We start from the raw sequence: 22970 nt of genomic DNA, 5'->3' as shown, positions 1-22970 counted from the left end.
CTTTACTTCTCGCGTGTAACGTGTCTGCACTTTTTCTCTCGCTCTTTCTTTCTTTCTTTCTGCACGATACTGTAACCGAGAATCGAAGACTAATGATGAGATAACATTTTTTTTTATATTTGAGAGAGAGAGAGAGAGAAATATATTATGCGATTGAATCTCTAAAGAGATATTTAATTATGTATGTTTGATATGAGAGATTTAAAATGATAATTAACTTTCTCTAACTATTATAGAATAACTTGACAAGTGACATAAAAATAAAATTTGTATGTATTGATGTTTCCTGTATTTAAAAAATAATATTTTTATTATATATGTAATTAAAAATACGACAAACAGATTAAGATCAATTATTAAATAAGTAAATTTTATTAACAAAAATTAAAATTATATAACAAAATTAGAATTATTAATATAAATGTTTAAAATTAATATTGACAAATGTGTAAAATTAATATTGGCAATTATATTAAATTCGCAAGTGTTATTAATTATCTAGAGATAAATAATATATATCTGCAAAATATATGATTGGTTAGGCTGCAAATTTCTTCGAACTCGAAAAGGAAATTTCAATGATTGGCATTTTCTTTCTATCGTGACTCTGTTGGAGAATTTCAGAGGAGCAGATATAGTTATAATCCTTCATAAAGAGAGTTGCGGTTTCTTTATTATCGCGTTCTACACACCTGCCTTCGAGAAGGTAATCCGTATTTTTTCCGACGAAAGACGACGTAATAATCGGTAGAAGACGTTATTCTCCCGAGGAGAACGAAACGATTGTGGGCACTTTTCAGGTGAAACTATCTCTCGTCAGTGACGTTGATAATACTGTGGCTGACCGAGCTGGTCTTTCATTGGTCTGTTTCGTACCAATGCACCTGTTCCGATCATCTCGCGTTCTTCTACCTGAATGATTGAACCTCCTCATACGTCGTGAATTCGCTATAATTCTCTCCGCGACCTCCTTTTGCGTGTTATTATTAAGATGTGGTTAATCTTTCATTTCTTTCGCATTTCTTAAGAAGTTTTCAATACAATCATTTCTCTCAAGCTCCAAAAAATTGATTGAAAGTGTCACATGCGGAAAAAAGAAAATTAAATAAAATGAGATTCGTTAAATCGGAGGGTCTGAGATTGGCTTTTAAAGTTTTAGCTTTTAAATAAGCTTTAAAATTTTAAATTTTAAAGCTTACCTATCTATCTTCATTGTCGGATTGATGTCGGATTAATGGCGGTCATTGCCATAGAATTAAATATTTAAATCGTAGAAATAAAACGCGCAGAAATAATTATGAGAAATTTAGCGCGACGGGCTCAAATTGTATTCTATATGGGTTACTATAATTGTCTATAACGATCGTTATATACCGCAATTAGGCGAGTTAATCTACCACTTTGAACCTACGTCTATAACAACATTACACGTCGATATTGGCGCGATCATGCGATTGTCTCTCAGGGATTCATTGTGGAAAATTTGCAGCTGCATCACTTGACACAACACAAATACAAACACGAAGTATCTTTATAACTTCATGATATTTTAATAGATCGTTCAAATAAGAGCAAAATGCAAAGATTGTAAAAAAATTAAAATGAAATAACTATAAATAAAAATATATAACGGACGATTATAGAAAATCAGAACGTAAACAATGTAAAATGCAGAAAGTGGTCTTTTCAACGATTAGATATAAAATAATGAAAAATATAATTGCATAGACATGAAAATAAAAAATATATACATGATATATCATAACATGTGGAAGAATCTACAGAAATATGTTTATAATTATTTGATAAATTTTAAGTCAATTTTGCGATAGCAAAAATTTGATTAAATGCAATATTTTACGATCTTGTATAAAAATCTGTTAAGATTTTTTTTAAGTCCAAGTAAGAAGAATAAAGTACCTATTATTTATTATCTTTGAAGCTTTAAATTTGCGAGAAGCTCGTATTCCATTTCGATATTTTCTCAGAGAAAAAATTGATTTTAATTTTGCTGAGTGAATCTACTCCTAAAATATTATAATGTATCCTGTATACATTGCGCCGTAAATATAACTGTACTCTAGCCAACGTGCATAAATAAAGTGCTTAAATTAACGCTGTATTGCGGGACGTTGCGCGAGTGCATTACATGTGAATTTAAATGAGGTTGCTCGGTGGAAATCCGATTTTGCACGTGTGCAGTCGGATTTTCGTTTATCTATTCCTGGCAGAATTTAGAGAAATTAAACTACATATTGAATTAGCCGAGTAAACTAAAAAAATTATATAAAAAAACAATACATTTTTCTCGAGACTTGAAATTCTTGAAACAAGCAAGAGATATTTTTTAGAAATTAATAAGATATAATTTACCTAATATAATAATTATTTAATTCTATATTTATTAACTGATGTACTCATTGCATATTTATTAGAAAATTTGAATACTTATTACAAAACTTGTATGTGTATAAAATTTGTAGGACATATTTCATATATAATATTTATGCAAAATTAATTGAATCGACGTTTGTTTACGATGCATTTTGTATTAGATATGCAAGCATCTAAGATTTACCTGTTGCCTGTGTGCAACACGATACTTAACTGTTCTGTAAACACTAATTCGTGTTTGTATAATTATTTATGCAATTCGGATCAATTTACAACGTGCATTAAATACCAGGTAGACGTAAGCAGGGCACAATTTGAATTATTAAATTATTCTCGATTTTTCTCCCTGAGAAATCATCGCTGTATGATCGCCTATTAGCTAATTCTATAAGAGAGAATCGTCTTCTAGAAATTATTATCTTCTATCTTTTCTAGAATATACTAGATCTATCTATACTTTTTAAGGGGGGATGAGCTAATTCATATTTTGGCTCTTTTGTTACTCTATATGATAAAAACTATTACGATAAGTCTTGGAATGAAAATCTTCAGCTGCTAAAAATATTCCGATCGCTTTGAGGAGTAAAATGGCAATCGAATAAAAATGTATAAATTAAATGTTATATATAATTAAAATAAATTTATAATATTTTAACATAAAATAAAATTTAAGGAGATAGTGCAGAGATTTAAATTTTATTTCTCACACTTATATATCAATTTCTTAAAATTTGTGTGCGCATATGAAATTTTAATTTTTATTGAAAACAATTTGTACTGATTTAAACATACAATTATTTAAAGAGTTGAGCAAACTCTTACTTTCCAGTGCACGATCGGAATTTTTTAATGGCAACGGGGGAGAATACAGGGGGTGTTTCAAAGTGTCACGTTCGATGATCGAGTTTGTGCTGGTGGACTCACCAAATTGTCCGGATGCAGGTGATGGCCGTAATCCCTGGAATTACCTCGCGATCCGCCCGGAGAGCTGTGTCTGCGACCTCGTCCGTTTTCAATCTCGTCATCGTAATCCTGGAAAAAAAGGACAACCGTGTTTCTCTTATATCGTCTGATCCCGAGAAAGTTTTTTTCTTTCTACAAACATATCGGCAACATAACTTTTCGCCAGGGACAAAAAAATCGCGATTTCCGACTTTTTAGACGTATCCCTTCGAACCCTTTCATCTATACGGTGTTCCTATAGTAATTTTATAACGGAGCATTTTATGATTTTTAATCATTTATATCTTTATAAATAAAATTAAAACTGTATACAATTAAATAAAATTGCGTAAAAGTAGATGTTATGCTAATTAAGAAAAAAATCCATTTAATATTATTTAAATTTAAAAAAGTTTCTCTTCAAGTATTAAAAATTTTTTAATTTTATTTCCAAATGTTTCACTCGCTCCCTTTAATTACTAGCATCACCGTAACGCGATGGTCCGTAAAGAATACGCCCGCAGTACCTGATTGTCGCACTCGTCATCGTTGGAGAGGGCGAGGTCGGAGGTCGTCACTTGGTGCTGCTGCGCCCTCCTGCAGCCCACTCTGCAATTGGCAAAATTTTCATTTCAGAACCGCCCGCCCCGCGACCGCACGTATCAATCGCGTGCCTCATCTATTATCGCTTATTGGTGTTATCGGGACGATTCCTCAGACGAAGATTAATCGCCCCGATCGGAAACAAAGGGGAGGTGATCGAATGGAAGTTTGCGAAATTCGCGAATTTTGGAACTTGATTTGCGATTTGTCGACAGCCGACAGCTAATTCCGAAAGTCACTTCGAATTTTTGACTCAAGGAGACGTTCGCAAAGCGAACTTGATAGTCCTAGATAGTTCCATCACGAGCCAACCAACCCTTCGTCTCGAACATTATATATTCTATAACGGAAGCACTTTGGCAGATGACATCGCTAAAGTTCAGAATAAGCGCAGCTATACACAGGAGCATCGTTCCATTTTGGGGGAGCACCAGATATAATTCACTATTTACTCCAAGTTGCTCAACGATTCTGCATTTGATTTGAGTGATCAATGTTTTTTTAGAAATATATATTTAAATATATTCAAATATTATATTGAGATTTTCATTCAAACATATCTAAAGTTACGGAAATGAAGCTGCGTAACGAGATGGTTTGAGAAACGAGACAACTTTTGATGAATGATCGAGATCAGTCGATGATTGATCAACGGCAAACAAATATTGATTTGCTTTCGAGAATGACTTAAAGTAAAGAGATCGTACAGGCGGACCCACACAGAAAAGATAGAAAGCAGTATGGAGCACATGAAGGTTACGAGGCGCCGACCATCAGGCCGCGATTTCTGTAGCCACGATTAATATAGTTTGTTTCTGAATTACGTCATTTCCGATATACATTGCGGTCGTTCAGCGTGATTGACTTCAGATCGCAGGCAGCATAGATTTTTTAAATTACTTTTTTATGCACTGTTTACTTTCAATAAACTATGCTATTTTTTTTTTTTGCTCTACAATATTTCATTTCTTTGACAGAAAAGAAGAAATTGATGCATTTTATACATACCTATTATTGTTACATAAATTACTCGATAGTTTCGAGACTTTCGAACAATTAATTAATAATTTTGTAATAGGTATGTACAAAAAGTATCGACGCTCTCTATAAATTCTATAAAAGAATTTCTATTAAAAAATTTTTTAGAATTTATAAAAATTATTTCATTAGATATCTGTTTATTATTGTATGCGTTGAATATAAAATTCGGTGCATACAATAATAATTTTTTAAAATATTCATTATTTTGAGCGCACTGATATATTTGGATCTTTTATTTGTATGTTACAGCTTCGTCAATTCCGCTGTTGTGCATCGATTGGTGAGTGACGAACTTTCATTTTATTTGAAGATAATGGATTTATAGAGATGTAGATTTAATGTAGATTATAGATGTAGATTGTAGATTTATAGAGATTAGATGGATGTAGATTTTTTAGATAAATCCGTTATCTTAACATGGATGGAGATGAGTTAAAACAAATTAGGCTGAATATTTTATTCTGAATATAAATATGATTATTTATCAATTTATTGTGCGTATGAGATAAATAAAATTAATTAAATTAAACTAATTAATAAAAGATTATTTCTTCCTCCTTACTCTGTCCGTTCAGGATCAAGTATTATATAAATCGATTGCGAGAGAGCAATATAGATACTTACAGATTTTTTTCAATATGTATCAAATAAAGATATGAAATGTTACAGTTACATAGCAGATTTTATCTACTAATTAATTTTCTAAAAGACGCGCTGATTATTTCTTGTATATATTGTAACTTATTTTTATAATGCATAACTTATTTTATAATGCGATTTTATCCTAATTTTTTTATAGCTCATCCATCCATATTAATAATTTGGCTTTATATTAGTTAAAGCAAAATTATCATAAAATGATGTGAGATCAAAAGATATTTTGCTAGTGTTTATAAACAATAATTTTGATACGAACAATGTACACGAGATGTTTTTAATGTCCATACTAACCAAAATAAACGTAAGTTATAAATTTCTGGCCAATACTGACCAGACTATATAAAAACGTAAGATAAGATAAATATTTTCTCACATTTTTTTATTTCATCTGATAGTATGTGATAGTACGTAATCACACAATACGTACAAACTTTCGTTCGGACAGAAGCGATTATTACGCGCAAACAACATTAGGCGGTATATTCATTGATGTGTCAAGATATTAAATTAATTATGACCGATGACAAATGAGTTAATAAGCTGTAATACGTGTCCCGTTGAGACAGAGATGAGTGATCGTAAATTTAAATTGATCTTAATTACGGATACTCATTCGATTAATTAAGAATTAATTAAGATTTTAATTTAAAAATAAAAGAAAGAGTGGAGAGACTCGATAAGGTTTTTGAGATGAAATTTTTTTAAGGATTATATTCCCGTTTATTCACTTCCGCCCAAGACATTCTGTATATTGCGAGACATGTTTTATAATGTCAGAATTGGGAAAGTCTCCCTCGATCTTTTCTGTGGTACATATCGTCACAATAAAATAATTCTCTTATTTAGGGAAGAAGAAATTACGGTAGCTAAGGAATATCTTTTCATGCTTTTTTGTATTTTATCAAAGCAAATTTTCATTACAAGATTATATTCAACATTAAATTAATTAGTAATTATATTTATTTTTAAAAATTTGAATACAAATTAAGCTGTACAAATTACTCAAGTTTAAAATTTGCGAAAATTTTTATGAAAAATTTAATAATTATACGTATATAATTATTTATCATAAAATTTTTTCCCATTACTTTTTTTAAATAATGCAGGATCTCGAAATGTATAAAAAATGTGATTTTTCTTTAATATAGCGCGGTGAAATGCAAAGTTTCTTTCAGAGTCAAAGAAAGCGGTTTTTATCTCGGAAAGAAAGTTCGTAGAATGTCCGTCAGTCCGCGCGACAAAAGGAACAGAAATTGAGGTAGAGAGAGATTAGATCGACAAACACAAAGACACATGGGCGTATATTGAAATCAGGGAGACTCATAGGATCAAAAGCAGTATACGTTCTCACTAGCCTTGTCCGTTATCGAAGCGAGCGAACTAACGTGAAAGCTATGAAAGCTCGCTCACGGAATTTCATTTTCCGCGCGCCATATCCGGAACCATATCTCGTCGACAGTCACGTTCGCTATCGATCCCGCAAAATTTACTTTCATACAATTCAATGCAGATTTCGTGCATTCACGGAGAAAGTAGATTCAAGAATAACGTGGCAGAATAAACCGTGACAGAAAGAAACGCGAATATTTTTCGATTTTTTTCATGTATTTTGTTCTTTATTTATACGACAAAGAAATAGAGGCGGAAAAACAGTCTATTAAATTATCTATTAAAATATCTATAATTCAATATATTATTTCTAAATATATAATTATATAATATTTGAAGAAAATATGATCTTATCTATTTAAATAAATGAAAAATATTTAATGAAAATTAAAAATATTTTTACATATTTTTGATATTTATTTTAGTTTTATTTAAATTCAAGTGTAGTGATATAATTTTTATTACGCGCGGTAGGCATATATATAATTTTAGAATAAAGATTTATAAATAGAACGGGAAAACTTTTATTAAAGTTTTTTTAATTTTCATTATTCTACATCTGCTAGTGATAGTAATTGTGATGAATAATTTACCATTTTTTATTTCTGCTAATTATTTCATCTCTATCTATATTAATGATTGATGGAATAATTTATAATAATTTAATTAAAATTTTATTAGAATTTTTTATCCGTGCGAATTATTCATTTTTATTTACGTTAATAATAGTTGCACAAATGAATATCAAACGCCTCCTGTTTCAATAATATTTCTCATATGAAAAGATCTTTCATTAAGATTAATTATAAATATTCCATTGTGTGTGCTTACATATTAATTGAAGTGATAAATATATTTTTCCTCTTCTGTTAATAATAATCGTGGGACGTTTTCACACACTCGTCGGCGCAACAGCTATTTCCTACTGCGAAATCGAAAGTCCATATAGCCATCGTCGCGAAGCGACATGTCGCGTTGGACGTGTATCGCGAGAGGAAATGAGAACAAGAAATGAAAACTGTCGTGTACTCGCGATTAAATCCACCTCAATTATCGATTTCCTTCCCACGCACCGCCACGTGGAAAAAAAAACCTTTGCGGTGATTCGCCCTTCGCGCTCAGAGATTTGAACAAAGCGACAAACCTCAAAATCCTACTTTCGTAAAGCTTCTTGAATCTATAGATATTTGTCATGTGTGTCGGCATAGATATAGTTACAAGGCTAAAAGTGAAATCATATGTATACTATTATATGTTAATAAGCTTTTAAATAAATTCGAATAAATGCAAGAAGATTTTTAACAAATCTAGCGAGACAATATATGTATCTCTCTCTCTGTTTCGTCAAGCGAAAGAGTTAAATACTGCACAATAATATTAAAATTATTATAATCAACTTTCGATAGAAATTAATTAATTTGACACAGTATATATTTTCTATAAAATATGTATATAATTTGCAATGTAAATGACACACAGCGAATAAGAAACGTTTCGATGAGTGGTAAAAATCATTTTTCGGATTATCTCTTTTCGATATTCTCATATTAAAAATTAATAATGCAATAATGAGAGGCGATTAGCCGTGCTCCTTTTTATCAAAAGCGAAAGTGCCAGTCATTAGTGTCTCGATAAGTAGTGAAGGTGAGGTGCATTGAACTGTTGCTGAAGTGCCCTGTACGTATTCAGTCTATCTGTTTACATACCTGGGTTCTCAGCTACTGGTTTGAGAATGCTGAAGAGAGGGGTCGGGATGTTGATCTTGATGGAGCGGATGCGGATAGGGAGAGGGATGAGGGAACAGGAACGATGTGAGAGTAGGAAATGAAGTATCAATGTATCGCGTATCCTACAGAGAAACGCCATTATATTAATCCTTCCCTGCTTGGAAGCCGCTATGAGATCTTTTTTAGCCAACCTGCGATCCTCTCGGTCGAACTTCGCGAATCTAGCTCTTTCGCGAACATGACTGCTCGCCGAACGAAATAAAGTGTAATCAGCTGTTTGTCAATCTTTTGGTCGCTACGACAGAAACGCCACGTGACCTTCTTAAAAGTGAATTATTGCTCGCTATACGGAATGTCTTATAATCATACGCAGTTTGCTCTTTAATTTGCTATTTATAATACTCTTCGTTAAATATTTGGAAAAGAAAGTCTGAAATTCAATTTAATTTTATTGAAGAGGAATTTAATTTTCATACTTTTATTGTATATCGAAGTTCAGACATCCTGTATAAGCAGTACTTAATTAAACTCGTACTTATTCGGATGAAAGTGATTGCAAGAGAGTGTGCTTCGGTGTACTTCTTGTTAAAAAAAAAAACGGGATGATCTTAACGCGAAAATTGAAGGGGGAGGGGGGTTGGTAGAAATTAACGCTGGAAGGACCGCTGCCGCCATTTTCCAGCCAGCATCTCGTCATTTCGTTCGCAATTTTCTCGGAACGGTTGCGAAGAATTTTTTTTCTTACCGAACCCGAACTCGTGTATAATAGCTTGAAATTAAACGATCTTTTTCTGACGCGCGCAAAGATCGCGGACGCCGATTACGAAATGGCGGATCGCCGTCCTTCCGGCGTTAAAGAGATCATGCGGTCGACCTGGTCCTGGGCATGTCGGCCCCGAGACCGCTGTCCTCGCTCGGCGATCTATACTCCTGGTTATCCCGCGGTAGAAGAGGGCCCGTTACTCCTAGAGGGTCTCCCTCGACGTCCACCAGTCGTCCCGGACGGCAAGAACCACCGGACACACCCCTCTGCGAGAAATCAGATGTCCTGTCATGCCGTGTCCCCTTTCCCATACCGCGTAAAAAAAGAAGAGAGTGCTTTCTTTCTTTCTTTCTTTCTTTCTCTTTTCGAACGAGGGGCGACTGACCGATCGATGATTTTATCGGGACGCTGATTGGATGATACAGGGAATTGTCGCGCTTCCGTGGCTTTCAGAGTCCGATTTTTATCGACGATAATCCGCAAATTCGTTCGTCAGTTGAAACGGGTCAGTGAATAGTATATTTTCATTTTTTCTTATATCTCTAAAGTAATAAGTTAATAATTGCGATAGGAAAAAGATAGGTCAAAAGTTTGATGAAAAATAAGGGTATATATAGTAAAACAAAATCAATATAAAATATAGTAAACGATATTTATTTAAATTATTAAATATGTGAAATATATATACATATATAACAAAAATTAAGAGTTGGTATAATAATAATATAAGAAAAAATAAAAATGTTGATCCAAATAAATGAGATATATGTACATATATATAATTAAATATACAATAAAATAAAATTGACAAAAAACGCAATATAATTAAAATTATAGAAATAATAAATAAATTTCTAATAAAATGTAATAACGCCTAATAAAATATTAGTAATATATTTAATAACTTAAATGCGCGTGATAAATATTATTTATTCATTCGATTTTTTCATTCACTTAAAAGAAATATATCAGAATTTCATACGGTTTATTAACCTCGGGCATCAATCAATTGAATCGTGCCCATCTGGCACATTATCCATTGCGATACTTTAGCAAATTATCGACGAAATTAGCAATCGAACAATAATTCATCATCGATCGACTTGTCGCGCGTCGCCCGGTAATATTTGTCTCCGTGTATGCAGCTGACACTTGATTTACGACGCTTTATACCGAAGTATGCTGACGCTTCTCCAAGGCATTTACCGATTTTGCCAGAAAATGATCCACAAACGATCCGCAGTCTTTTTCCGGTCGGTTTAGCGTCGTAAATCAAGCGTCGATCACTCGCAAACGGGCAGTCGCATTGTTTTGTATGTAATATTCGTGCGATGTGTTGTATTTTTTCGGCCTTTATATTCTCGCAATTCGTGATCGCAATTCGGCTCGATTTTTCACGAGATCGCGAAACGGAACGAATGTTTCCCGTTGTGTTCTTGCCTCTAGCGAGAGAAGGAGGGAGGAAGATGGCGAGCACAGCAGCTTTCTACTTATCCGTTTTTTAACAGCAGGCATCTAACAGATCGTATCCGACTAACAATGAGAAGGGAAAAAATGCATGTGCAAGAGCGCGTCTTCTCATAATGAGAAATTTTAATTAGAAACCTTGGTTTTAATTGCAGTAAAGAGAGAGCGGCAATCGTATATAAAATGTAGTAAAATTTACTATTAAAGCATAATTATAATTATAATTTAAGTGTGGCGTGTTACGCAATATTATAAGAGCGTAATGCGCAATATAGTATTTCTTATATTTTTATTCAATCTCTCTCATTTATAATTATAATTATGCATCCGATGTTCTTTTCTTCAATTATTCGCTATCGATTCCTCCGATTGTAAGATATCGTTAATTGAATATATTTCTTTCTAATTATGCAAAAAAAGATAATAAATTAAGATTAACATCGAAGGAATCAATAATTTTCAAATTGTCGACAAACATTAATTAATCGCAGGGAGCAAGATAGCGCAGATATACATATAAGCAAGACTGTAAAAATAAAATAGCGCTAGCAGTGAATAATAAAAGCCAAGAGAAGAAGAAGAAGATAGGTGATGATAGAAAATAGAAGTAGAGAATGCGCATAATTCTAGAGAAAGAGAAAAGAAGAGAAAGATAGGCCGAGAAAAAAAGCTGCGCTTAGACGAACAAAATTCATTTAGACAAATGTCGCACCAATTAAATAAATAGTATAATTAATTAATACGCAACAAATTACTAATCGATTGACTACGACTAATCTTATTATTATATAATAATATAGGAAATTATACAAAATATATACAATGAAAAGCATTTGCTTTCAAAAATTAAATTAAAACGGGAAGAAAAAGAGGATATGAAAAAAGAATAGATGCATATTAACTTAAGTGGTATGATTTTTCTCTGCATTTTTCCGTGTTATTATATCAAACTTAATCTGCTAAAAAACTAGAGAGTACCCGTATATATTGTTTTCATTAAAAAAGAATATAAAAGCCTCTGTGTGGCATTTAAAAATCTTCCATAAAATGCGACATTAGACGAGTTTTATCAGGGTTATATTGTGTGACGTAATAGAAATCAAAGTTGATTGTCGGCATGTCGTTTATCCAACAGACTTGATATTTCCTTGAACAAGAGCGAGCGTTTTTTTTTTATTTTTTTATTTATTGTCGTCAAGCAGCTGTTATCCTCGGAGAGAAAGAGAAGGAGAGAGATAGAGAGAAAGAGACGAAGGGGGATTGCAAGTCATTTTCCTGACAGACGAGTCATGCTTTTGCTCGAGGAGTGAAGATACGACAGACCGGAACGATCAAACGCGGAAATTAGAATCGATCGTGATGACGATCGATACGCCTGCGCGCGCTCTCTCTCTCTTTCTTTCGATCGAGAGCGATGTGAAGCGATTCTTTTGCGAACAATCTCCAGGAGATTATCACGAATTCCCTGCCAAGAGACTCCCTGTATTCTCCCTGGGAGAGCGTCTTCCTGTATTTGCCTGGCGTTCTCCGTTTTCCCTCGCACCTCTCCAATCGATACTCGATCGCGGATTTCCATTTTTCTTCAACTGCCAGTCGCATCTGTGTCGATCACCGATAACGAACGATAACTCGTTGCCGAATGTTCAATTTAATACTTGTCGTTCATATCGATCCTCTTCAAGGATCTTTTGTACCTTATATTAATTTCACGTTGAAAGTCTTTCTCGTTATTTCGCCGCAATTTGTTGCATATAATATGTGATAAGAATGATTATGAATTGTCATTCGAAATTTATCAGAATATGATATTATTTTGCGTGAAAATTATTTTTCGAGCTATCTGTATTAGAAAAACGATAGTTATTAATTTTTATTTGTATTATAATTTATGTATGAATAATTTTTTCAAATTTGTGTCTTATAAAATGTCAGTCAAAATAAAATGACTAATATAAAATATTCAGATAAATTATATTTTTCGTTTAAAAAGGAGAGGCAGTTATTGTGAATTATTATTCTCTATTATGAATTACGGCGTTTTTGTTATAAATTATGAATCGTTAAATATTTCTCTTGAGATTGACTTTTCTTTGTTTCACACAATTTCGCTCGTTCTCGGCGAGATGATAATTTTTCCAACGGCGCAATTAGTCTGGATTAATAAGAACGCGTGCGCGCGATGACGAGGAACTTTCGGGAAATATTTCCTTGCGGTTTTCCCCGTGAAAGTCCATCGACAAAAAAAAAAGGGGGTGGGAATGCAAAGCGATTCTTCTAATGTCTTAATAATTAAGGTGAACAGAGATCCACAGAACAGTGAGTGAGAGAAAAAGAGAGAGAAAAAGTCGGTATTCCATACATCATTATAAAGAGATGAGAATAATAAAAATGTGTGTACGTTTGTGGTGGTGTTCCTTCTGTGCTCGTATATACGTAACACAATGCGCGCAAACGCGCGTGTGATCCGCAGAGAGCTTAGACGCGTGTAAATGTGTCAGTGTACTTTGTAAGCTCGGGGGATATGAATAGAGTATCGTGAGGCTAAGTTCAACTTACCGGAAGATCGTGTAGCGAGGGAGTCACTATCAAATCCGAGTGAGCGCGGTCGCCTTTTCTCTAAAAGGGGAAGAAAAGACAAAAAGCGCCGTCTTAAAAATCATCTTGAGCTAGACTTTTGATTTTCTTTGGAAAACGATTTTTTTCTTTCTAATCGTGCGACACGTTTTAATGAAATGACGTTAGACTATAAGATAATTTATATAAATGTTAGACTATAAATTTTTTAAATCGTCGAGAGTATTAGCTTCTTCTAAAAAAATATTCCCATGTCTCAAAGAACCCGTTAGTTCATGTTTTAAAAATGGGGGGATTATATAAATTCTACAGTTTAATCATTTACATTTAAAAAGCAAATTATAGCATAAAAGCAAACATATGGACTTTAATAAAAATTAAAATCCTCTCTCTCTCTCTCTCTCCTTCTTCTTTCTCTGTTTCTCTCAAGTAAAAATATATTTTTATATTGCATTTTTTCAAATTTCACAATTTATTATGTTATGTTAACGATAATGTGGCAGTGCATTTCCAGTCTTTTCACGCTATATATTTGAATTGATTAATATCAGAATACTAATTATAATTTTAAATGTGTTTCCATATGTTGATATAAATAATACATAAATCTGTGAGACGCGCATATATTTGTTATACATTTTGTCATAGAGAGAAAAAGAAACAGAAAAAGAGAGAAGATATTTTCACTACATTTATAATATAATATAACTAGAATTGTGTACAATTTCGGGCACATATAAGCTCTCTAACTTTGCAAGCTCCAATAATTTTTTTATTCTGAATATTCTCAAAGCTTTTGACTCACAAAAATTATCGCACAACTTATTTGAAAACTTACCCTGGCCATCGCTATTCGGGGTCGATAGACGAGGTCATCGAAGGCCGCTCTGTCCTTGTTGTCGACGAGCTCCCTGAGCTCTGTCAGTAATGTCAGCTTCTCATGAGTGTTGAGCAAATCCGCCAGACTGACCACCAGATCTTCTATCGTAAGCCTTCTCGTCCTGTAGTCCGCCAGAAGTTGAGAGAGCGCGGCTCGCTCGCTCCTGGCAAGGACGACTCTTGCCTTTTCCTCCACCATGGCGGCGGTGGCTGCCGAAACTGTATGAACGCCACTTCGATGTCTCCACTCGTTTGTGCTACTCCTTGATTTTAATTTAAAATCAATCGGATATAATGTTAGGTAAAAATGAATTAACTTAAAGTGTATGCGTGTGTATATGTGTATGTGTGTGAAAAATTATTTAATTCATTTAAACTTATTTCTTGCGGTAGATTAATTAATTTTTGATTTAGTAATTAGATATCGTGTGTTGAAATTTAAACTGGAAATGATTTACGTAATATTTGTCCCGAGAATATACCGATACATGTGTTGATTTTAATTAAACAGATTTTATTGAACGTATATTATTTATTGATTCATGATTTAATTAACCATATGCTAATATTATTCTTTCATTATTCTGACAGATGAATTACGATTTTACTGTAGCCGCCTATAATACTATCGTTACCATTAAATTAGAATTATTGTAAGGATTTAAAAGTTTTTAATTTAAAAGATTAAAAGATTTTTTTCTCCAATTTTTGTCTTCTTGTGTAGTAGCACATTTAAATATTTTAAATATGAAAATCATAAGACAATATAAAAACTACACATACATAAATTGTGATACAGGGATATAAAATAAAGTTTTTTTATTTTTTAATCTATATATATTATATACCATAAATAAATTATTCAAAAAAATTAAAATTAATAAAAGTTGATAAAAAATATATTTGCGACTTACGCGGGACTGGGTGGTCGATGATTCCCGGGACTTTCTAGAAGCAAAGGATCGTGCTCGGGATATCGGGCGGTCGGGATTACTATAGGTTGACTGGTGGTACAGGAATGGGGAACTTTGCCGACATCGCGTATCAGTAGACTCATCCTCTTGTTGGTCTTCAGTATCTGGACAGCTTCGTCGTGCGTGGCCTCCTCGAAATTTTGTCCGTTTACCTCGATGATTTGATCGCCCACCTGCGATTATTCGAAAGCGCCTCATATTAGAGTTAAGATTGAACGTAGGAGTGTTGACATTCTCGAATAACCAAATCAACATCGTCATAAAATTAATAGTTATTATATAAATTATTAAAAACTAATGTATAAATGAGTAAATACATAATTAAGTAACATTCATTTAATTGACTACTTATTAAAAAATAATAAATAATTTATATATTATGCAGAATAGAATATATGATTCAAAATTAATATTTAATACAATTAATATATAAAGAGAAAGAGAGTCATGCGGAGAAGATTATTAAAAATGATAATAAAAATATAGTTGGAAATGAAAAATTAAAATCTAGTAGAAAAAGCTAATAATTCTCACGAGGAGGCCGGCGCGATCGGCGACGCTGTCCTTGTCGACGCCCGTGACGTAAATTCCGAGGCCGTATTCGAGACCACCCCGGATCATCAGGCCCAGGGACTGGCCGGGTTCGATGCACAACTCAACTTTTCGCGTCCTCGGACCGTAGCGAGAATCGCGGGGTGAATGAAGGGGTGGCGGGGACGCTGGACGACCTTGGCGGTCCATCCAGCTGCAGGACTGCTGTCGACCCGACGACGACCAGCCGGGGTGACCGCCCCGGCAGCGGGGGTCCAGCGCGGGCCCTCGCACCGTCATGCTCAAGGTCCTGCAGGCCTTTAGCATCTGTTGAAATGCGAGAAATAATATACAATATCGTGATACATACCCATTGCAATGCCGAATATGTGAAAAAACTTAGGGGTTGTGATTTAATTAAGAGGTTGAATTTGTGTGCAGGAGCTGAATGATATTTTCTATAAATATTGTAATTGATGAAAATATTCATTAAAATATTTAATGAATATATGTTTTTTAGCCAGAAATATTAACAAGATCTTTCAAGAACTTGTGGGATTTTTTGAGAATTAACAAACTTCTGTGAATATCAAAGTTTGTCGAATATTTTTTTGGTCAAATTATTTAACTTTTTATTTAATATCAATATATTTATATAACTCGTAAAATTTAATATTAAAATATTTAAATTCTTAAGAATTTTGAAGTTTACGCAAAATTTCAAAATTGTACTATATATCATTTAATTTTTGAAAACTTTGCAAGATATTTTTTACTTTATTCAGCACTTAATATGTAAATATTTGTTTACTAATGCTATGTTATTTCTAAAAAAAAGTTCGACACTTTTTACAATCAATTTCTTAGGAAAATGCGCAGCGGGAGAGTTGACGAAAAGCGATAGAACTTTTTAAAATGGACCGCGTTTATACAGTTGAAATAAGAGAATAATGTTGACGAGAAAAGAGAACGACAGTCGCGTTTCGCGTCGATGACGCCACTCGGCAGCCAGGATATCGATCCTCCTGGCAGAGCCTGTGACGTCACATCCTACCCTATCCTTGACCCAGCCCGGATCACGTCCTTTAGGATCTCTCGCGGTTCGCAAGATACGAGACTCTCGCAGCATCTCCTCGCGAAGCGCGAGGAAGATTCTTTTCGCCCGAATACGCGGAGAAGTTTCCGCTCGTAGTTATACAACGTCGGATGTGCCGAGGAAACATAAAAATGTCATTTCATTTTCGCAACGATACGCCCGATGGCGGAATCGCATTTCGTAAATGCTCTCGCTACCCGATCCCATGGATGCTTTCTTGGAAACATCGTAAACCGTCTCTCTGTCTGTTTCACCATCCAACTTTGTGCTCTCCGAATTGTATTATGTAAATTAGATATACTATTTTACATACGAAAGATGCTGTCAAATGGAATTTCCAAAACTCTGCTCATCTCTATTTCTAAAATCAAACCTTTCGTCGATTTTTAAGCTCGAAATAGTTTATTTTTTATTAACAAATTTAGATTATTGATTTGTAAATGTTTCTCTTTGTCGCGATGTCTTAAATTTTTATTGTCTTGATATGTAAATTAATTTTTATATTTTTAATTATCTTTTACCAACAATTTTAATTTGTAATTTTTTACACTTTCATTATTTCTCTTTTAATCTCTATTATAAATATAATTTTTAATATATCTTATTTATCGACTAACAGCATTCAATATCGTCGATCAATTTTAAGAATTTCTATAACTTGAAACTTTCATATCAGTCTGATTTATAATAGCCTCTTTTCACGGCGTGTTATTACATATTATATCGAGGAAAATTAATATTAGATTAACTGTCAAGAAGACATATAGATGAGTCATTTGCCGATTTCGTGATTGACATCTACCTCTGGCCGGAATGACTAAATAATTTATGAGAAAAGAAGTAGAAACAGTCCGTTTGGTGAGACAAGTTCGAAACTATCTTTGTCGTACTCGAAGTTTGACACCCGCTATTTCCAGCACTCACGGTATACAGTCATATTTTCGGTCGGCAGTAAGCAGCTATCTATGACCGATCCGGAAGTTGAAGCTATCTGATAGACATCGTTCTGATCATTTTTGCCGACAAGATATGTGCTTTCTGGGTCAGCCGAATCGATCCCGATTGCGTAGTCACTGATGAACTATAAAAGTTATAGTTTCCGACGTTCTAGAGTAAGCTTTCATAGACGAAGTCTGCGAAAGTTTTTCCTTCTTATGTTTGATTCAAGAAAAATATCTTGGAATATTATTACTAAATATTATTACTGTGGAGATAATTTTTAAAATTTTTAAAAGAAAAATATATATATAAGGTAGTCAAAACACGCACATATAATATTACGAATTCTCATTTTAACAGGATTCTGAATAATTGAAAATTTCGAGGCAAAGTAAATAGCGTTCAGTTATTGGTCACTCTTTTCCTTTTTGAAGAAGAGCAGCAGCAGTAGCATTCGCGCGCGGAAGCTTTGTGTATTATGTAAAGAGAATAAATGAGACGAGGGGGTTGGCCGGAGGGCGCCGGGACGCCTGGCGCCGCCACGTCGTCGTCGTCGTCATCGTCGTCGTAGTCGTCGTCGTAGTCGTGGTTCGAGGGGGTAAAGGACGGAAAAAAAGCAGCCTCGCTCGAACGTGTTGTTTGTACGCATCTCCTTGGGAGCTTCTCGACGTGCCATTATGAGATAACGAGTCTCGCCGCCACCGTTATCCTTTACAGCCTCTCACGATGGTGAATACACAGTAATTTGATCCTGTTTACACATTGATCGATACCTTTAAAGAACCGTGTCCTTCTTCCGTAAATCCCGCGAATCCCGCGAATCCCGCGAATCCCGCGAATGACATCGGAGAAAATCATCGAAATGATTGCCATTTCGACGGACAAAAATTAAGTTTACGAAAAATTAGCATAATACGAAATTGACAATGACTATAAACTATAAGCAAATGTTGTTTAATGCAGACGATACAAGGAAATATGCTTTGAATCTGAGTCAATTTGCGAAATAAAAAGATTATTTTCACACATCAAGTGGATATTAATTATCTTATTTAGCTGTCGCGAAAGCATGAAATATTTCATTGAATAAAAGATGACGAAGACATCCTGGAAATTTTATCGAATTTCGCGAGATTGATATAATTGAATTTGAATCAATGAAATAGCGATAAAGATATATGATAGAAATAAACGTTGATAGAAATAAACGAAATAAGCCATTAAAGTATTAATCCATTTAATCGCGTCTATTTTATTTTTACAATATTTTATTTTAATATTTAAATATTTTTAAAATACTAAATGATGGAAGAGAGAAATTACTAAAGTTTCACGCATTATAGACATATATACACACATACATATATAGTTGATATAGATATATTGAGATTCATTTAAAAAATAATATATGTCCTATTTTGAAATAATAGTTATTGAAGCCGAAGAAAATTTTTCTTTCAAATATTGCAGATATAATTTGTGCAATATTTCTTAAAAATTGACTAATTCTAATTAATGTAGATTAATTTTATAATAAATTTATAATATCTTTATTATTTCATCTAACATAAAATAATCGTGAATACAATCTGGTGTAATATATGTATATATAATTGGGATTTGATAAGGGTTTTTAATTTAGAAATTATGATAATGAGAATAAAAATTCGATAAATAGCACGCACATGAAATAAGTTACAGAGGAGAAAAGGAAAGAAGGAAAGAAATTAACATATACGGACTTGCTTTATATTTACTTAAATAAGTCACATAAAGTTTACATTAAGATCGAGGATATACAGTCGATCGATTCTAGAGTCGAACTCTGTAGAAATGTATCTATAGAAATATATGTGAGGGAGGGTAATCACAGGAGTGGATATAGATCACCACGACCCATTCGTTCGACCCCTTCCTGTGATAGCAATTTTTCCGGAATACCGTCGGCCTAAGTCTGTAGAACTCGACCTATATCCTGGCTTTCGTTCTATGCGTGTATTGATCGATTTTCGCCGCCTACATGAAAAATCGCACCGCGCAAACAGTGAGACAAAATCCAAAGTTCTATGTAAATACGAGAATTAACTAGCATTGAATAGAAAAATATTTAGTAGAATATAAATAAAAATTAGATAAATACATAAGATTATATTAAATAAAAAGAATTTAAAATTCTTGCTACTTATATTTTTAGAGCTTCAACATTACAAACATTTTTATAAAATTAATACTAATATTAATTTTATAAAATGTATTTTTATATAATTCTGAAAAATTTATGAAATAAAAATGTCTTTATTTTTTATTTTTTAAAGTTCTGGTAGTCGGTAACTTCTCTAAAAATAAAAATTATATTAATTGAATAAATAAATAAATAATTTAAAAAATTAAATAAAATTTCATTGATTAAAATGAAATATTGAGAATTGAAAATCTCGAGAAGGTTCGAATTATCTCGTCATGTTTGATACAGGCGAGTAGAAACGCGCAGCAATCATTGACAGGTTGTATGAAGGATTGAAGAGAACCGTTACTATAGGCAAGTTATTCGAGTGGAAGGAATTGCCGCGAGTAATCCCTCTGGTGTAAATGATTCCGCTGCTTCCGCTGTGGCTTAAAACAAAGACTGTCGAGAATAATGGGTGGTCGGTATCTGGTCGAAAGAAACGTGGGATTCACCAAAGATTCTTCAGCAATATTAAAAGGTCAAATGTAGTGTCTCGTTCAAAATTTTCAGATTTTGAATTTTGTCTTAAGACAAAATTTTTATACGAAAATTTTTAGTTTTAACTTTAATTTTTGCGTTCTTTCCTATTGTTGTTTAGCTCAAGATTGCTCATCGCGTTGTCGATCTAAAAATTTTACTCAAAATTGACCTGCGCGCGTCTTTCACTATGGCACTAATTTAAGTTGAAAACTTTCTCGATCTTAAAGTTTAATTTCAAATTGGCTCTAGAGTTTGAAGTTTCTCAATTTTGAATTTAGATTTATGTGGAATGTTTCTCGCTTCTCTCTTTAGTCTTGCCACTTATATCGGCACAAGAGAGAGAAAGAAAGAAAGAGAGGAAGAGACAGAGAGAGCGATGCTTAACTTTATATGCGCGAATATATCCGCTTAGTGTTTGCCACTTCTGAACATCGAGCGTGCTAGGGGGTAACAATGATATTCCTTTGAGCGGTTTACCCTACGGATCAAAGGGTGTTCTTCGGCGATGCTCTAGTATGAAAAGGTTTGCAACAGCTCATGTCGAAACTTGAAAAATCGCAAATATTTTACATAGCGCACTTTAAAAGGAAATTGTGTCTCTTTAACGCGTTATTACAATTACGTAGATAAAATCATTTTATAAAAATTGGAACTTTTGCAACAAATTTCAAGACCGATATTATTAGCAAAAGATTTCACTAAAATTTTTCCGCGTATATGTTTATCTTTTTTTCCATCAATTAACGGTGATTATAAAGGAGTAGCGGTAAAGTGGCTAAATCTCGAAAGGCTGATACGAACGATGAAAGGGTTGAGAAGCACTGATGATGACAAAAGGAGTAAGAATAAGAAACGGTTGATTTCGAGAGCGGTCCGGTTATTTGCTCGCGGATTTAGGGATGCTTGACGTTTCTCCCTAGATCCTCTAATCCGGTTGAGAGCCGGACTTAGAACGAGGATCGATGAGACGGTTCTTAAGGTCGGTCATAAATATAAAGCTGCATTCGCGCGATTACTTGGAAAACCGGATTTAGAAACTCTTAATTGGAACGGCTCTAATCGCTCATTTTTGTCCTTCTTTTCCGGAAAAAAAGTTTTTAATTATCACTCATTGAGATGGCAAACGTTAAAGCATTCGCGAATCTAAATGTGACGAGAAAACAAACTTTTTATAATTTATTCTGCCTTTCGGGCTAATTTAAACTTGTGTTTGAAGTGGAATTATTTATTAAAGTATCTTAATGTAAATTTATATATTCCAAGAATTAAGATACTTTAAACTGATATTTGAAATAATATTATTAATTCGGAAATTAGATTCGAAATATATATTGTGAGACTTAAGATACTAAAATAGAGACTATATTTATTTTGTAAATAATTATTTGTTCTACAATTTTTAATATTTAACAATACACATTAAGAAGATAAGATGGAGAGGAAAAAGAAAAAAGGGAATTATAAAAGAAAACAATGCGTCAGGAATTCTCATTATCTTCTCGTTCGTATCTCTTCGTGTTAAAGTTAAAACAAAGGCTTGAAAAGCGGCGGGCGTTAATGGAACTGCCAAAATTAGGAGATAGTGGATGGACGTAGGCAGGGGGAAGGGTAGATGGGTCAAGAAGTGAATCGAAAATGATGGCGGTGAAGTAAGAAAAGTTGCGGACTTACTTTGAGGGCCTCCTCGTGAGTGACCGCGCGGAAGGGTGTGCCGTTAACCTCCAAGATTGTGTCTCCTGGCCTAAGTCCAGCTCGTTCGGCCACCGAACCCTCCTCCACCCTCGAAATGTAGACACCCACCCCTGAGAACAGTTGGCAGACTTTCCATCAGACCGGTAAGCTGCCTCGCCGGTGTATTCCGGCGATATTGATGCCAATTAAAATCTTCCACCCATGACGCGACAAATCGTCCGAACGAATCTCGCGGATAAATTCATTCAATACAAAAGGGATTTTGTGCTTTTAATGAAAAAAAGAATTGCAGGTAATGCGCGAATAATATTTTACGACAAAGTGTTTTTGATTTTGGGAAATATTTTCATAAAAAAAAATAATTAAGCGATGAAATTTCTTGCATTAAAAAAATATACTTATTTTTTTTAGGCGAATTATAATAAAAAATTAAATTATATTGCGGCACACAAAAGTAAGATTTTTAAATGTGTGACAAGATTATATTTTAAATTTGTATATAAAAATTTTGATATGGAAAATACACAACATAATTTGTCTCGAAGCAACAGAGATATTGTTTTTACTAAAAAGAAGATAAATCATCTGACAA

At 33.5% G+C, this 22970-nt stretch overlaps 1 protein-coding gene across 13 annotated transcripts in view; it reads right to left on the bottom strand.

The window, feature by feature from the left end:
* Positions 1-22970, bottom strand: part of Dysc (whirlin protein dyschronic) — a 65354-nt gene that overhangs the window by 23305 nt on the left and 19079 nt on the right. For 5 of the 13 annotated variants that reach the window (XM_083054751.1, XM_083054758.1, XM_083054752.1 and 2 more), the window contains 8 exons: positions 22358-22488; positions 15948-16271; positions 15354-15586; positions 14399-14702; positions 13543-13602; positions 9631-9785; positions 3864-3945; positions 3319-3426 (listed from right to left, as the gene is read on the bottom strand). In XM_083054751.1, the coding sequence (XP_082910877.1) occupies positions 3319-3426; positions 3864-3945; positions 9631-9785; positions 13543-13602; positions 14399-14702; positions 15354-15586; positions 15948-16271; positions 22358-22488 (1397 nt within the window). Of the gene's footprint in view, positions 1-3318; positions 3427-3863; positions 3946-9630; positions 9786-13542; positions 13603-14398; positions 14703-15353; positions 15587-15947; positions 16272-22357; positions 22507-22970 lie in introns of all 13 variants that reach the window. The other 8 variants (XM_083054749.1, XM_083054757.1, XM_083054753.1 and 5 more) reach the window with 4 other exon arrangements.

The sequence above is a fragment of the Prenolepis imparis genome, unplaced genomic scaffold, assembly GCF_030444845.1.
Source record: "Prenolepis imparis isolate NDT839.2.m4 unplaced genomic scaffold, iyPreImpa1.0 SCAF_14, whole genome shotgun sequence".
Taxonomy (NCBI): domain Eukaryota; kingdom Metazoa; phylum Arthropoda; class Insecta; order Hymenoptera; family Formicidae; genus Prenolepis; species Prenolepis imparis.
This window is presented reverse-complemented; position numbering and strand designations above follow the sequence as displayed.